The 17,973-nt window shown below is 44.4% G+C and overlaps 1 protein-coding gene across 1 annotated transcript in view; it reads right to left on the bottom strand.

Annotated features, from left to right (window-relative positions):
- Positions 1-5,459: 5,459 nt before the first annotated feature.
- Positions 5,460-17,973, bottom strand: part of LOC149871845 (cytosolic phospholipase A2 epsilon-like) — a 45,734-nt gene continuing 33,220 nt past the window's right edge. Inside the window, exons 14-20 of the mRNA XM_090034643.1 lie at positions 16,684-16,798; positions 13,927-14,064; positions 13,442-13,549; positions 10,348-10,539; positions 9,331-9,497; positions 8,368-8,554; positions 5,460-6,495 (exon numbers count right to left, since the gene is read on the bottom strand). Coding sequence (XP_089890769.1) covers positions 6,257-6,495; positions 8,368-8,554; positions 9,331-9,497; positions 10,348-10,539; positions 13,442-13,549; positions 13,927-14,064; positions 16,684-16,798 — 1,146 coding nt within the window. The 3' untranslated portion in view covers positions 5,460-6,256. The remainder of the gene's footprint in view (positions 6,496-8,367; positions 8,555-9,330; positions 9,498-10,347; positions 10,540-13,441; positions 13,550-13,926; positions 14,065-16,683; positions 16,799-17,973) is intronic.

Here is a 17,973-nt window from a genome sequence, read left to right as displayed (position 1 = left end):
CTTCCTGGCCTTTAATTCTATAAATGTATGAATTGTAGTGAAATCCAGCACCACTATCATCTTAACCCTGGTAGAAGCCTGAAGGATTGAAGCTTCATGGCTCAGCCATCCAAGCACACTACATACAAGGATGGTGCAAACATCCAGAAAACTTTTGTGGTTCAGGAAACCATATGCTGTGAGTAGAAAGAAAATGTTAGGCTTTCGTCCAGAGTCCTATCAAAAACAACAACATCCAACTCAGTCTCTTATACAGAATTGTTTATTAAGGTCTGCAAAAGTTAATAATAGACACACTGATTAGTCTAAATTAGAAGGACTGCAGATTCCATCAAAGGGCTATATCATGTCTGGTAAACAGGGGGAATGGGGAACTGGAAATCAGGGGATCCAACTATGCATGCTGACAGTTAGGCCTAACTTGTTGAACAAAATGATAAGTGGATGGGCTATCCTACCCACTAGGCCTGTGGGGGATCCTTAGTTTGACAGTGATGACAAGAGAATGGGTGAATAAGCTTTACCATCTGGGATCTTACTTCAACCACTCCAGGGATCTTAGAACCCCTGCTGACACAGCTTGGCCTTCATCATTCCAACCAAAAAGATAACTAGACCAAGCCAGAGAGAGGGACATAGAAGAACAATTTCTACTTTCACTAGCTTCGCCAAAACCCCCAGCTGTTACCCGTAATGCACAAGGCATGGCAGGGTAGAACCACAGAGCAGTGGTTCTCAGCCATTTTAGACTTGAGGCTCCCACAGAAGGCTGCCCACAGAAATTACCTGTTTTCACTCATTTTGTGACTACATAAAAATAACAGAGTAATTCTTCTATTGCAAAGAGCTCAGATAGACCACAACAGCTCACAATGTTTTAACATTCTGGATTCCTATATGAAAACTGTGTTTATCTTGTGAATCATATCTGTACATCTAGTAGCATTGTACAGCACCCTGCAGCACTTTTGAACGGATCTTAAGGCACTCAGGGTGCCGTGGTACCCTGGGTATGAATCATTGTCTTAGAGACTAACTACCCCTATTTTCCTGTATTATCAGATTTGCTTTCCCACTGGGCACTGACAGATGTACAGCTCCCCACTGTAACTCATGGCACTTCACATAAAGCACCACAAGCTATATAACCCCTCTGACCCAACAGACATTTGCTGTTTGGTTGGGGGAGGAGGGAGGAAGGATCAAGCTCCACTTTGGAGCCAATCTAGGGGAAAGAGGTTGTGTCTGCAGCCTCATTCCCCTCACCATCCCCCTGCCCCACTATCTCCAGTGTTATCTACAGGATGGGAGAGGGATGGGGGAGGGGAGGAAGCTCTGGTCTGGGGTTTTCCCTGCCTCCACTGGAGGTGGAGGGAAGATGGATTGGCATCTCCCCACTTGGGGGTCTCCAACCCACCCACCCCACCATCAGCAGAGGCTGGGCAAACCAAAGATCCCTCCCCACCCACATTCCCCCCCCTCTCATCCTGCAGACAGCACTGAGGGTGGCGCTGGGATGCATCAAGCCAGCTCTGTTCACATGGAGGAAAAAACATAAGTTAATGGAGGTGCGCTGCTTTGGAGTGCTTTCATCTGAACCCTCATTAAATAAGGGTTAAATTGTTGTGCAATCAGGCACTTTTAAAGTGCTCACTTCATTCAGGGAAAGGCTGTAGAGCATTTCCAGGGCCCAATCATGCAACAAATATCACTTCTATCAGTGGCTGCTTGTATTTTTCACCCCCATTTCCTTCTCAGCTTTGTTTCCTCTCTTTCCTATGTCTTCCCATCTTCTGTTTAAAAAGAGCCTACCTTAGCTGTTTCTTTTGCAACACTACTGTGAGTCTGTGACCAGTAAGCCAGCTAAAGATAATGTTTTTAATAGCCTGATGCTGGTACAAGCTTGTCAGATCTCGGAGTGGCTGTGAAAACCCCCTGAGCTGTGTCTGGAACAGCAAGCAAGCATGACTTTGGAGTCATCACCAGAAACAAAAGCTGGATTTTCTGCCTTTGCTGTTGGCTTCTCCCCTTTGGGGTGTTGCTTGTCTTGTCCTCAGGGAAAAAAGACTGATCCTAATGACAAGTGGCACCCTGGTACATGGCACCGCCCATGGCTGCCACTGAATAGTGGGATCCTGGGGCACCCAGTAGCCAGCAACCTTGCCCAGCCTAGTGGCTGCAGCAGGTTCCTTGAGAAGAGGGTCTCCTCTTACAAAGGATGAGCCTTGCAAACATATGGTTAACTAAATACAAGATTTAATTATATACAATATAAATTGCAAATAACCAAGCAGTTTTAACTTGTAAAGCCTAGAAAAGAACATACAATAAATCCCGGTAATGACAGTCACAACATATAATCTTTTCTTTGAATACCCTTAACCCAAAAGAAGAATAATCACAAATAGATAATAAGGTATCAATACTGAGCCATAACTTTTATACGCAAGAATGAATATGATGGTTCCCTGCACACTTAGCAGCCTGGGGCAATGCCTTGAGAGGAACAGCCACTTCTTTGCCCCTCTGTCTGGGGCTGTGGGCAGGTCCTCCCTGACTTGGGTCCCTTTGTGCTTGCTTCAGGCATCACGTGCTGCTGGCCATCGCTCCCTCACTGGCATCTCTGCAATATACCTTTCTCCGCCCTGATCCATGTCCCCTGACTCTCAGGTGAACTGGGCCTATCCCCCTCCAGTCCCACCTCCCCAGTGCACAGTCACCGCACTCAGGGCTTGTGGGTTCCTTCCCGTCTAGGCCACAGTGCAGCTTTCCTCTTCATCCCAGGGAAGATTCCTGGGTTTGGACGCCTTCCAATCCTATGGCAACTCCTTTGGTGGCTCTGCAGTCTCTGGGAAAGAGTTGCCACAGTCAGGCTCCCTCCTGCCTTCAGCCTGCAGTGCATGGCTTTTCTCTTCCCCCACCAGGGATGGGGGGAAACCCTGTTATCAAGGGGCTCCCTTGGCCAATCCCCCACAGGGATTTTTTCTACAAGCTTCCCAGTGGCCACTGTGTTCCCTTTTCCTTTTTGCCCAAAATGGACCCATTTGGGCTTCATCCCCACACTCTATAGGCAGGCTTGATCCCCACACACTATAATGCCTTAACTGAGACAAACATCCCCTTTTCTCAGCACATTGTCTCTTGAGGGGCAGCCTTCCCATGCTGCTGCCCAGCTGCACTCCTCCTTTCAAGTAATCGTACTGCTTGTTACACAAGGAACACCAACAACAGGCACAGTGAACCAGTTGTGTCCTCCTTTCCTCCAAAATGGCAGTTAAATAGTAATGCGTTATTAAATAGCAACAAAAAAAGCTGCCAAAGATTGGAAAGAATGGGTGTTGTATGATGTTGCTATAATGAAAAACCTTACACTCCATGTCAAATGTTTTCACTATTTTTCCTTCTTCTTTTTCTATTTGTATCTTTAATAAGAGATTATTTGCCAAGGGACTAAGCAAGCCAAGATCTCCATACTTAAACTTTCAGGTGTTGTTTACCTTTTAATGCAGTAGAGTGACAGGATCATGTTAAAACTTTTGGCCCTCTGAGTCCATTTATGCAATCACAATTAATGCAACAGGTGGCAGGGTTGCGCCTGAAGAATGGAAGGCCAGAGTTAGGACTGGTGAGGAAGGCTGTCACCCAGGGCACGGAAGGTGGCAGGGCAGAGCAGGGGCAATTAGAAAGGCAAAGACAAGCAGCACCAGGAATGCAAACCTCGGGAAAAGCTTAGAGAAGTCAGTTAGGTTCAAAGTAGCCAGGGTCCTGTGTTCACGTATATGTGGACTAGGAAGGCTAAATGAGAGAAGCAGAAAAATGCAGGATACCCCATTGATATTTGGAAACATTTGTGATAGAGGTAAGCTAGCTGAATATTACATTAACTTTCTATGGATTTTGTAAGCACTGGGAGATGTGAGCTGCCGAAATGCCATGGTGAGAAGCTGAGTATAGCCATACTTCAGTAACCAAAAGTGCAGTGGTTCAGGACATATGAGTCAAAATACAGTGAGGTCCAGCCCAGACGACAAAGGCTTAAGGGACTGCTTTCCCCTTACACTCACAGTAACTGAGAGTTAGGATGGTAAAAATCAGCATCTAGAGCCAGATTCTGGCTAGCTGATGAGTAAATGTGCAGACAGATATTCTAGGGTATTCTGGGAAGGTATAAGGAGCTCTCCATCCTGTTGTCCAGAATCTCGATGAAAGGCATCATCCCTGCTTCCTTGCCTCATTGTAGGAAGTGGATGAGTAGTAGAGCTGGGACGGGAGGATCTGAGGCTACCAAGTGGATTGCCAGTGGGCACTGCCCATCAGCCACAAAGAGGCAGTCTCTCATGAGTAATTGTTTATTAATCTGTTGCTACTCAACAGCAAAATGTTGGCCACCATTTTTCAGTGAGCAGTTTATGCGCTACCAGTTGGATTGTTGCCATTTTGCCAGAGCCTGGAATTGGTTCCTCATGACATGCAGCTTCCACACACATTTAATGCCTGTACACACATTTTCATGGGAACCCGGCCCCTGGGTTGCGAGGGGTGGGGACACTCCAAGACCAGGAAAACCAGACGCAGGGAGCTGGGTCGAACTATAGCCTCCAGGCTGCTTTGAGGGCTAGCAGAAGGGGAAGTAGAAAAGAGAGGACCATTTGGCCTTGAGCCAGCATGGTTGGAGCAAGGACCATGTTTTGCTTCCTGATATGCTCAAAGTACTGTTGGAAAAGGCCACAGGGAGATTGTGGAGGAGCCTAGTTTGACTGCAACTAGGAGAAATCTTGACTTCACCACAAAGGAGACCCCAGCAGGGAGGGCAATTGATTGTGGCTACAGAGCAGGACCTGAGAAAGTTGCACTTAAAAGGCTGCAAAATGTATTGCAGTCAGTGTGACCATAAAGTGGTGGAAATCCTTGTGCCACCTAGGACAGCTTGGGCTGTGCATAAGGTGAAGATTCCCACACCAAAGTGTCCTTGTGAGACTGTTAGGAGCTAGACTTTCAAGTTGCACTGTTCACAGAAGTAATTTTGTCATCAGGTTTCCATGCAGGGTTTTCTGTGTTATATTATAGACTTGCTGCATCTACATGATGCAGCAAACTGTATAGTTGTTGTTATACAGTCATTTAGTACTTGCAGCCCACACTCATAAAAACAGGACAAAGTGACTGGGTGTGGCTAATTTCCTCCAACATAACAAGCCTCACTGGATTGATAAACACAGTGCCATTAAACACTTAAGTGCCAGTATCAGCCAATACTTTTGTAAAGACAACAGATGAAGGACAATGCTGCCACAACAATGAAACTGTGAGGAAAGTACATTTTCTTATTGAAATCAATATGCTGTATTATACATAAGAGTTGAAGAAAGAAAACAGAGCATATTTTAAGAAGTGGGGGCTCTTTAATTTACATGATAGGAAGAAGACTACCAAATTAAAAGAGCCGAATTGTGGCTATTGTCATCCTCAATCAAGAAGAAAGAGGATTTCACAATTTTTTTAACATGGATGCCAATAAAACAACAGGAGATTCTGCTGGTGAAACAATACTAACCATCATGAAGAGAACAAATGCCAGAAGTCAGAGACCTTAATGGAGTAGCTCAGTGGTTCCTAGTCTGTGGTACAGAAACCACCAGTGGTACGCAGACAGCCTGTCAGTGGTATGCATTATCAGATTTATTACAATTACTTTATATGACACAAATTTTCTGGAAACACTTGGGTGAAACTGAAAAAATTGCTTGTGGTACTTAAGGTTGTATCATTTTAAATTGGTGGTGCACAATCTGTCAGAGTTTGGGAACCACTGGAATAGTTAGTCTAATTGCCCTATACATACACCTGAAACTTTATATTTTGCCTACAGTAGAGAAATGTTGCCAGCTACATAATTAATTTATGACTGGTAAAACTATTTGCTCCAAAAACTACACAACTACAGAGCAGCCATTCTCCTTAAAATCTAAATAGGTTTACTGGGTTTTAAATGAGTTTAAACATTGCACTGTCATTTTCACTGGTGGCTTCCAAATGTATGTATATTTGTACAGTATTTCTTAAAAACTATGAATTGCACTTAAGTTTAAAGCAAATTCCTTAGACAATGAATAACTGCACTTCATCTACTTAGATGGCTGCTTAATTGGAGTAAGCTGGTAAAAAGCTTCTCATGTACCACATATAACACTGGTTAATTCATACAACTGCAGGCACATCACATCTTGAAGAATGACACAAACTACAGAAAACGTATTTAGGATGATAATTGTTCTGCAGATGGTAACTGGCTCTGAGTTTGTCTCTTGCGTGCCACTGCTGTGCGCAAGGCCTGAAGAATCAAGTTTTCATTATTCAGGATGTTATAATTAGTCAGTTTCAGAAGCTTGTTGAAATCCTCTGCTTTCAGTGTGACCTCCCTTGTAGCGTATGGGGAAAGGAAACCAGAGACATCAACTTTGCCCATTTCCATTTCTGATACACTGCGTGGTACGCCTGAGGAATGAAAACAAACAATGGGTTTCACTACTGAGTCACTGGGTACACTTAAGGGGTATATATCAAACTAATTCACTCTGTCAAGAACTTCCATGAAGGAGTTCACAACTTTAACTAACCAGAGGATGTTCTATGGCAGGGCTATCCCATGGGTGGCCTGCAGGCTACATGTGACCTGTAAGGGTTTAAGCTACAGCCACTTCAACTGCCACTCATCCTATTGCTCTATCTGCAACAGCAGCCAAGGGCACTGATTTATCTCTTCTTGCAACTGCTGCTTCCTTCCCCCACCCTAGGGGGAAGAGCAGTGCCACGCAGCATAAGGAGCAGAGGGTGAGTCCAGGGCCAGACAGGTGCATGGTGCATTGGCAGCCAGGGACCCATATAAACGTGGTGCAGAAGTTGTGGGGGATGTTGTCCTTGCAATGCATGGCCTGGGGATCTGTGGCCCACTTGTTATGGTTCATGTGGCATGCGGCCCTTACTGTTACAGCCTGGTGGGTATGTGGCCCCCAGACAATTGGAAGTTGGACAGCCATGTTCTATAGGTATCACTAATACAATCTTATACTTTTTTCTTTTAAACATGAGTTTTAGTCAAAGGCCTATTGTATTAAGTAGGAGGATGAAGGTGATTGAATTACAATTAGCACCCCCTAGGGGCCAATCTATAGAATTCAGAGAGTGTCTTACAATTCTGTCCCATCTCTGGATGGGAGGGGGAGAAGGCAGGGGAGGGAGGTCAATTCTGAGATTTTCCAAGCTGTGCTGGAGTGGGGGGAGTGAGTGGTTTGGATCCCCCCATCTTGGGGGAGAAGATTACACTCCACACATTCCCCCCTCTCCAGCATGGCTGGGAAAACCCCAAAACAGACCTCCCTCACCTGCCTTCTCCCCCTCCCATCCAGAGACAGCAGGGCTGCTGGGGGGAGATGGGGTGAGGGACAGGAGAAGAGGCTTCAGAGATCCAGCCTCTCTCCCTGGAACAGCTCCAACTTGGACCCCAATCCCCCACCCTCCTAACCCAACATTTAACACCTGTTGGGTCAGGAGGAATGGCACTTTCTCTGAAGCACTATGAGTTAAATCAGAGAGCTGCACTTCTGTCTGTATTCATAAGCAGAGGAAGCAGTTTCACAGTTTCATAGTTTCTAAGGTCGGAAGGGACCTGAGCAGATCATCTAGTCTGACCCCCCGCCATGGCAGGAAATAACACTGGGGTCAAACGACCCCAGCAAGATGTTCATCCAACCTCCTCTTAAAACCCCCCAGGGTAGGAGCCAGCACCACTTCTCTTGGAAGTTGGTTCCAGATCCAAGCCGCCCTGACCGTGAAGTAGCGCTTCCTGATATCTAGCCTAAACCTGCCCTCTGCCAGCTTGTGACCATTATTCCTGGTCACTCCTGGAAGTGCTCATTTTAAGCCAACCCAAAACACTTAATCCAAACCAAAACAGAATAGATTGATTTGTTTTCATATTATTTAACTCATTAAGAACTTTAAAAAAAAATAGGTGAATTTTTAAATGAAAAATGCTGTCTCAAGGTGGAAATGCTTCACACAAAATGTTGCATCATTTCCAAAATGTTTTGAAAATGCTGAAATCCAGTATTTTGATGCTTTCAGTTTTTTCCTCTTCATTTTGGCTGAAATAATTTGTTGATGTCAACTCAATATTGTGCATGAGTCTGCTTCAGCAGATTTATGATTTGCCAAAACAGTTTCACCCACTTCTCATAGAAGTTAGTCAAGTGCACATTGGCCCTAGATGAAAGAAATGTTTGTTGGCACAAAATACATCAGCAGTCTCAGGAATGGATAAGCTGGGCATCTTTACTTTAATAAAATGACTGGGTACGCTTAACTTACCAGGGGCTATGAATCTTTGAAAACTATCATTCACAAGAGGGAAATAAAGCACAATAGGAGCTCCTGGGGTCGCTTCATCTTCAAAAATGTAACACTCCTTTAGATTAGTCTTTTCTTCCTCATTCAGCACAGTTTTAGGAAATGGGATTCCCTGCTCTGAGAAATACCTAGAGGCATGTTCCAAAGGCTGGATCATGGAAGAGTGAAAAAAACATTAGCAGTTGAAAAGAAGAGCACGATTTTCCTGAAGCCCAGCAATTTCTTCTAATTTACACTCAACACCTCTATGATGCGATTGAGCTGTGATGCCATTTTGAAGAATAACAACATTTATCCAGTGAATGTTGAGTTTTTAATGGTGCCCACCAAGGATTTGTTTATATGTATTTATATACATGGAAGTCCAGGTGTGCCTTCTTTCCTGGTACTGTATTCTCAGTACTGTTTCAAGAAATTCATGCACCTAGTGTACATGAACCATGTTTCTCTAAGCATGGCAAATGCATGAATCTTCACATAAGCAAGGCTGACATTAAAAACAGGAAAATATAACCCTATGGGAAGGGTTTATGAACTCTTTAAATTACTCTTTATTTTACACGTGGATGATTCCAAAATTAAATAAAAAGGCCAGGTAAAGCCTTATATATTTAAATCACACCTGGACTGAAAACAAGCATTTCCATGCAAAACTTAGTTATTTACACAATGCTGGAATTACACTGGCCTTTAATGGAAGTGACACCTCTCGGTGCTTTAATTAAACCCATTGTCCAAGTTATTTCTGACAAAACAGGAAGAATACACATCAGTATCTACCTGGCAACATCCAAAATATTTTCTTCTATAATCAATTTCCTCTTTTCATGTTTAAAAGTAGGAAGTTAGAAACACTGTCTGACAATGGCTTACAGAAAAATGGCTAACAGTAAAGATAACAGAAGTAAATTTGACCCCTCTCACCAATGCCTGTGATCCTCCACTGTAGTTTAAATGCAAGATAACATCCACTTTCCTCTCTGGCTTCATAAGTGGTGGGCAACTGGTATCATAGAAAAATGCAGTATCTGCCATCTCCAGGTGCTCTGCAGTGTCTCTCAGTTGATTAGGAGAACTATCTAGCTGAGTATCTTAAAGGTAAGCATGTGTTGTTATAAATGAACCATTGTAGAAGCTGATCCTCTGTATCTCAAATTTCCCAGGTTAGAGAAAATGGAAGTAGGGCTTCCTTCTCATCAAACTCAAATGAACATTTTTGTTGGCTTGGTGATACAGTTATGACACACTCACCACTCTTATGTTGCGTGAAGGGTATTATTTCTTTCTGCTTACCCGTTATTTTTAAATCGTTCATTAAAATCTATAAATCATGCAAAGCCAAAGCTGAAGATGTAGACATATGTAATTAAACCATTTTAAAAGGGGAGGGGAAAACTTACTACTCAGGAGCAGGCATTAGCTGTTTCAATTCAGCTGTTATGTCTGTCCGCTCTTGTATAGGTATAGTAGAACCAAACCACTGTAAATTTAAATCTGAATGAAATATATCTTACATTACAACAATTTAGTCCCACTGTTACTAGTACAGGAGCAGACAGATGAAACTGTTTTATCAGAACTGCTGACACCACTCAAATTTAATACCAGTCTTACTATTCTGCCTCCCCACACCCTAAGGCAACTCTTCTCTGTGACTTGCAACAAAATAAGTGGAAGCCCACCAAAATGATTCATTGCCCTTCAGTTCCAAGCAACTGAACAATATAGTCAAAGTTTTGTTCAAAATTAGCTATTTGGGGTGGTGAGCTTAGGCAAAAATTATTTAATTCTCCTTGGCCTTCACTGAAAAACACAAATGAAAGTTAAATGTTCAGCTCTCTTCAATGAAATTCCTTTAGTTCTCTCCAAGGCACATAAGTCTTCCTCACTTAATTCCAAGCCCCAGAAGAAAACCACAGAAAAATTAGAGGCGGTTTATACCTTTCCATTTACAAAAGTGCTCATTCTGTGTATATTCATTGTGCATCTGAAAACCCCTTAGGAAACTGTGATACTTTGATACTGCTGGGCGGTCTGTCAAAACATCTCGAAGAGCATTGGAAAGGCCACTTGCAGGAGTGAACATGCGAGTAGCCATCTCATGTGGCCTCTCAGGTAGATTAGGTTCCTCCTCTGATGAAAGGCAGAAGAAATGATACAAGATTAGACAAATCACATCTTCATTGAAATATTTATTTATTTATTTATTTATTTAAAGCTTTAAATATGCATCTGTCTAAGAGCTGAATGCAAAAGCTGATGAAGCAAGGATTTCTTAGGATTTCTTTTATTGGACCAACTATATAGTTGAGATAAAGTTAGACAAGCTTTCGAATGCAAGACATTCCTCCTGAGACCGGAAAAATTGTCTAACTTTATCCGAGCTACTTAGTTGATTCAATAAAAGATATTACTCTAAGATATCCATTCTTCTTGCATAATTTCTGGACCATCATACCTACAACATCACTCTTACACTACCATAACAAAGCTGATAAAGTCAGGAGAAGTCTTCCAGTAGGTGACAAATAAGGATAAGATTCGCTATTCAGAACATTGTCATAGTGTTTGTTCATTTGGGGAAACAACTGGAAGATCTTGCAAATTATAAATATGTTCTATAGATAGGCTGGTCAGCAAAGAAAGACTAAGGAAGTTGAAGGCCCACTACAAAACAGGGAGGATGAACTATAAACAGAAAATGCAAAGATGGAACAGGCTGCATCTACATGAGACACTGTACAGTAGCTTGTTACTACTGTGCAGTAGCTCATTACTACTGAGCAGTAACGTTGTTGGGCATGAACCATGATGTGACACTACCACACAGTAGTAATGAGCTACTGTACAGTAGTAATGAGCTACTGTGCAGTAAGTGTCACTCTGCTGGGATGCTACTGTGCAGTAACACTGGTTACTGTGCAGTCATAGTTTCATAGTTGGTAAGGTCGGAAGGGACCTAAGCAGATCATCTAGTCCAACCCCCTGCCTGGGGCAGGAAAGGATGCTGGGGTCAAATGACCCCAGCTAGGTGGCTGTCTAGCCTCCTTTTGAAGACCCCCAGGGTAGGAGCGAGCACCACTTCCCTTGGAAGTTGGTTCCAGCTCCTAGCCGCCCTGACAGTGAAGTAGCGCCTCCTGATGTCCATCCTGAATCTACTCTCAGTCAACTTATGGCCATTGTTCTTTGTTACCCCCCGGAAGTGCTTGGGGGAACAAGGACTCTCCCATCACCTGCTGGTCCCCCTTGGCAAGTTTATAGGTGGCCACCAGATCCCCTCTCAGCCTTCTCTTGTGGAGGCTGAACAGGTTCAGGTCCTGTAGCCTCTCCTCATAGGGCCTGCCCTGCTGCCCCCTGATCATGCGTGTGGCCCTCCTCTGGCCCCTCTCCATGTTGTCCACATCCTTCCTGAAGTGCAGTGCCCAGAACTGGACACAATACTCCAACTGCGGCCTGACCAGTGTCACATAGAGGGGGAGGATCATCTCCTTGAACCTGCTCGCGATGCATCTATGGATGCATGACAAGGTGCAATTAGCCTTCCTGACCGCGTCCCCACATTGGCGGCCCATGTTCATCTTGGAATCAATAGTGATTCCAAGATCCTTCTCTTTGGTTATACAAGTACTAAATGACTGCACTGTAACAACTGCGCAGTCAGGATCTCATGTAGATGTGGCCAGAGAGGCATAATTAGTAATTTTGGTGCTCTGAGAAGCAATGCTCAGGGAGAGGAATGCTGAGTGCCAGAGGAGCAGGGATGCTCTTGTTGCCACCTCTCAGTTAACATCCAGAGCTGGTACACTGCTCACCTGCCCTAATTATGCTACTGGGTCAGTAGCTATTTTGCCTCAGTCTTCACAAAAAAAAAAAAAGCTGCAACCAGACAGCTAATAAAAATTATATAGACAAAGAAAGGGAAAGGCATTGGGTCATGACAACAAAAGAAAGTGTCAGAGAGCTTTTGTTCAGACCGACTGAATTCAAGCCTGCAGGGTCTAATGAACTTAATCTGAGGTACTGAAGTAACTGGTAAAAGGGATATTGGAGCCCTTGGCAATAACATTTACAAACTCTTGGGAGATGTGTAAGGGTTCCAGAGGACTCAAAAAGGGCCAATATAATGCCCTTTGAAAAAGGCAACAATAAACATGCAGAAAATTACAGCTTGATCAGTCTTCAATATTCAGGAAATTCATTATTTCAACAAATGACCATATTTACTCAAATCTAAGATGAACCCCCACTCACTTCTGCATGGGGAAAAAAACCCTTGTCTTAGATTCAAATATGAGGCAGACAAGCAGCTGCTGCAGCTCCGAACAGGGCCAGGGCTCATGTGGCAGGTAGGGGGATGCGTGGTCCTGGGGGCAGCATGGATGAAAGGGGTACCTGATGCTGTGGGAAAAACACGGGGAAGAGGGCAGTGGGGAGAGCATGAGTGAAAGGATGCACAGAGTGAAGGAAGTGCAAGGGAGGGGTGCAGGGAAATGGGGAGTAGATGGTGCTGGAGGGAGCATGGGGAAAGAATATGCAGTGCCAGGGGGAGCACAGGGGAAAGGGCAGCAGGGGGAGCATCGGGGTAGGGATGTGCACAGTGTGGGGAACACAGAGGAGGGGTGCTGGGAGAGGGATGCATAGAGTGAGGGAAGTATGAGGAAAGAGCACATGGGAAGGGGAGTACAGAGCAAAGGGAGCACAGGGAAGGGGCAGAGGGAAGGGATACTCAGTGCAGCAGGAGCATGGAGAAAGAAATGGCATGCAGAGTGGTGGGGGGAGCTGCTGCCTCCTTCTGGTCAGGCCCTAAGCTCTGGCAAGTCTTTTTCACCTGAGGCAAAGCCTATTGATGGGGTACCAACATCAACCTAAGAGATTGCTACTTATCAACACTACCAATTGCTTACCTCTCTCACTCCTGCCTCTTTCCTGAAGATGAGCGGGCTGTCACAGGTTTACGAAAGCTAACCATTCTAGCGAAGCATACAGGACAAATAAAAATCAAATGCTATAAAACTAAGGATAAAGCAGGATTTACCAATTTCAGTCACTGTAGCTTGGGTCCATCTATGCCAAAAGTCCTCTGAATTGTCAGCTGCATGCCAGGCATCCAGCAGATTCTTAGAAAATATGCTACTCCACATTCCTGTGAAATGGAAGAGATTTAATAAAATAATGAGGTAAAAACATGAAAACTGTTTTTTCTTAACTCAAATTTGTTTATAAATTTGCATGTAGTCCAGACCTCTAATAAATAATACATCCAATATATCCCTGGAGTAAGCAAAAAAGGATCTAAAGAAAGTCCATCCTGAAACTACAAAGCTTGTATATCTTGTCAAAACTTAATTTACAAAGTTGCTCAGCAACCATATTTAAGGCACCAAAAGCCACTGGAATAAGAGAGTTCCCAAACCAGAATATCTTCTGGACACACACTAGAATACAATACAGTGACGCATTCCTGAATTCAGTCTTCATTATCTTACTAGGGTTTTATATTTTCCTAGGTCAGTAAGTCACCTTGCATGAAGCAGATCCGGGATTCTGGGATCCTCTTCATCAGCCGGCCCATGTAAAACTCGCTTCCAAAATCCTCGGCACGAATGAAGGCTCCATATTTCAGGAATCCCACCTCATAAGGAGTGAACTCCACCCATTCTGCAAACAGAGTCCCAGAAAATACAATGAATATACAGAAATGCTCTTAGCCAATGGGGAAAAAGGTTAGAGGTAGAATAAACCTCAACTTCAACTTTTGCAAGGTGACATATGACTAAGGAACCACCACTGTAATACCTACCTTTTTTTTTTTTTGTACTATGAATGCTACTTGAAGGCACAGAGAGTGATTTAGAACATAAAAGCAGCCAGGGACCACCCAGTGGCCTTGATTCATCTCCAGGTTATGCAAGCTTTATCATTTGGCATATGGTCCACTCTGTGCAGGGAGAATGTCGATGTAAGGAATCCATAATCTGCTTGCAGTCAGTTAGGGAGCCAGCCCAGCCGAGCCCCAAAAGGACAGAAGAGAAGTTTGGCCATTACTGACAGGGAGTGGAGCTGATTCAGCTTTTATGCAAAGCAGGGGCATAATTTAAATGCTGGTGCCCTGGGCAGTGAGGAGGAAGAGGGAGAGGGAAGTGACTGAGTGCTTACATCCTCACACAGGGGCTGCCATAGTTGTAACAGAGGCAGGAGTTGCTGCCGTCTGAGTACAAGCTCCCCAGACATGGACTGGTGTTGCTGCTGCTGGCAGTGGTCATGTGGATTCCCTGGGGCTGCCATTCTGGGAACCCCTCTGAATCAATCCCCAGGGCTGGTGCTCTGCTTGCCTTCCCCCAAATTACTTTACTGACTGAAGGCAAACTGAACTGGGCCCTTCCTCTAATCAAACTGAAAATTCAGATCCTGTCCTGAATTAGGTCCTTTAAAGGAAGCACTGATACAAACTGTGTCTACCCTTCCAGTGCAAAGCATCTGCATGGGTGGGTAGACAGGGCAGGCTTTACACAGGGAATCGATAGAAATGTTCAGGGGAATAAGACTGCAGCACTGAGCATATTAACGTGTTATTCCAAAATGGTTAACTTTATATTTATTAATATTCTGACAGTGGTCAAGTCAGTTACTAATAGGACTGAATAAGTGGAAGGCAGTATAACATGCAGAGGGTGGAACTCATCCTCAAGAGCCAGAATAACATCTATACATCATGTAAGTCTTTAAATGAAAATAGTGTAACATTGCGTCATTTTTCACACCAGGACCTTTGGGGATTAACAGAATGACATAAGCAAGGCCAGCCCACATTTTCTGGGGCCCCCTGCAAAATATAGTTCTGGGGGCCCCCAATGCAAAGAAGCTGGCATAGGCATTGGTGTGGGGGGGGGAGGGGAGCGAGCGGGCAAAGAAGCCGGTGGCAGCGGCACAAGGGGGGACGTGACGAGTGGCCAGACGTGAAGCTGGTGGCATCAGTAGCAGGGCTAGAGGGGTGGCAAGCAGCTGGACACAGGGGGCCCCTTGGCTGTTGAGCCCCCTGCAGCCACAGGTTTTGTAGGATAGGATGGGCTGGCCCTGGACATAAGGACTGAAAGGACATACAGAGCAACTTCTTTTTCATCCAAAATAAGGTAGGTTCCTTCAGGGAAAAAGAGACATGGATATGGGCTGGAAACATACATCACCCATGTGCTGCCATAAACACATTTAGGGCAGCACAAAGGCCAAGAAAACAGACATCCATGCCCCTTGGTGTGCCACAAATACCCAACATTTATGGATTCTGCATAGGTGGGATGAATCTGTGCTGCTATTTTACAGTAGACACCTGGTTACTTTAAGGCAGAAGAGCATGGGCAGCCTGGAGCTGCCCACATTCTCCAACCACCCCAGGCAGATGCTCCCAGGGGTTCAGGGACCTGGTTTCTGTGTGCCCTGGGAATGGGAATGATGTATGTTTGGAGAATCCAGCTTGAGGCACATCACTGAGTTTCCCTGTTTGTAGAAATGTGCACCTCAAGAATCCCATCTGGGAAGTATCTCTGCAAATAGGGAATCCCTGGGTTTCCCCTATTGGAGAAGGCAAACCAGAGGATTCCACAGGTACTCCTCTGTTAGCAGGGAAATGTAGAGTTCTCCCATTTGTAGAGGCATGCCCCAAGTGTTATCCCAGAAGCAGCAGGGCCTGGACCTGAGGAACGATGGATGACCTTTGTTTCACCTAGTGAAGTGGTTCAGTTATGCCAGGACACATTCTATCACAGGTGATCTGCTTCATTTGGTGATATAAGTATATATCCTACTTTCTTTTATATTTCTTTTGACTACTCATGCAGAATCATCCCTAAATTATGACTGAGAATACTATAAGGTTGAAAGAATCATTTTATTTCAGAATCTGTAAGCTTAGATGCTTATCTGAGTATATATCCCTCTTGTATCTGCATGGTGTGTCTGGAGAGCTCATCAGAACAGGCTCTTACATTATTTCCAACAATACCTACTGCCACTAAGGCAAAATAAAACTGTAAGAACAGCTTCTGTTTGCAGTACTTTTGCAAGATTAATTTCTGCTGCAGTGTCAAAATGCACAGCAAGTGAAAGCAAATTTATGATATGGATATTTTAAAGTGTCTAGATCTTTCCAAACCTCCTAATAGGGTTGTTTCTGGTCTGGAGTGAGAGATTAGAAGATTCTATGTTTTCTGAATGATGTGTCCAGCCTTAAGAATCTTCTTAGATTTAAACAAAGCTATAATAGTGGAATATAATAATTACCTCTAAATTCTTTAGTGGTGATTTTGTCCTTCACGTTGAGTGCCAGGTAGATGGGTAGTGGGTTCTGCCCAAGATTCACTGCCTTTTTCTGATCTGAGAGTCTATGGTGATCTTTCTGTGTATGAAAGAAATGGTTAACTGACAGACTTCAGCAATGAATACAGACCTACTACAGCATCTAGGCTTGGGATTTCACTGAACTGTATTAACTACTACCCATGTACACCTGATACCTGATTCACAGGGGGAGAGAGAGATGCATTATGAGAAGAGGGTGTCTGTATCAGTCTTTATTAAGGGTGAAGTTATATGTTATGCTTAGACCATACTAAATCGTAAATCTGTGGAATATTACGTGTTGTTAAAGTTAGAATGTGCTGTTAACAGTCCAGAAGAAATGCAAAAAATTCTAGAACTCTTGGTTCAGAGATGATATCTTTTATGGCCGTATGTAGACAAAATGAAGGGCGTGTGTGCATGACACTTTAAAGCGGGATAAATGCTTTTGCACCACTTTAATGGTGTCGGTGTTTTCATGCCTCAGTGGCATATTGCACATTAATTCCAGCCACTGTAGGAAATTTGGCAGCTTAATGCATCTTGCGTCTTAAATGACTTGGAGGAGTTTTAGTTTGCTGTGCTTACAGCCATGGAGAGAAGCACTGGGCTCTGTGAAGCTCCGCAGCTCTGCAGGAAGCCCTGCAGGAAGCCTGGCAGCAGCCTAGGAAGGCAGTCTGTGCACAAGAAAAGTGGCAAGCCTGATTCCCCCCGCAGAGCCTGCCTTCCTGCCTGAGCTGTGCAGGGGCCTGGTGCTTCCCTCCATGGCTGCAGTGCCCTCCGGAACCATCCAAGTTGGGTGCCTGTGGGTGGGTGCCGCCGGGAAACAGGGCTGCTGTGGAAGGAAGCGACAGCCCCCCCCATGCAGCCCAGGGACCGCTCCACCTGCCGGCTCGCCCTCCCCTCCTCACCTCCAGAGAGGCAAGTAAGTTTGGGTGTGTGTACGACATGGGGGGTTAAAGGGCCCTAAATTGAAGCAGTATTTTTAAAAACCCACTGCCTCAATTTAGGGCCCCTATTTCATCTATACACACCCTATTAGATCAACTAAGAAACTGCCAAAAAATTATCTTTTTCTGCAAGCTTTCAGGCTCCTAAGCCCTTCATCAGGCTCAGGGAAAATTAAAGATGGTAAAAAGTCCCCACAGGTAGGAAATAAACTTCATTTTTGCACAGAGGAAGCTGAAGATTGAAGTCTCCCTCAGGGTCCATGAGAGTGTCTTTGTGCATTGT

This window comes from Crocodylus siamensis, chromosome 2 (assembly GCF_052110815.1).
Source record: "Crocodylus siamensis isolate JL-2025a chromosome 2, ASM5211081v1, whole genome shotgun sequence".
Lineage (NCBI taxonomy): Eukaryota > Metazoa > Chordata > Crocodylia > Crocodylidae > Crocodylus > Crocodylus siamensis.
Note: the sequence above shows the minus strand (reverse complement) of the source record. Positions and strands in the feature narration are given on the sequence as shown.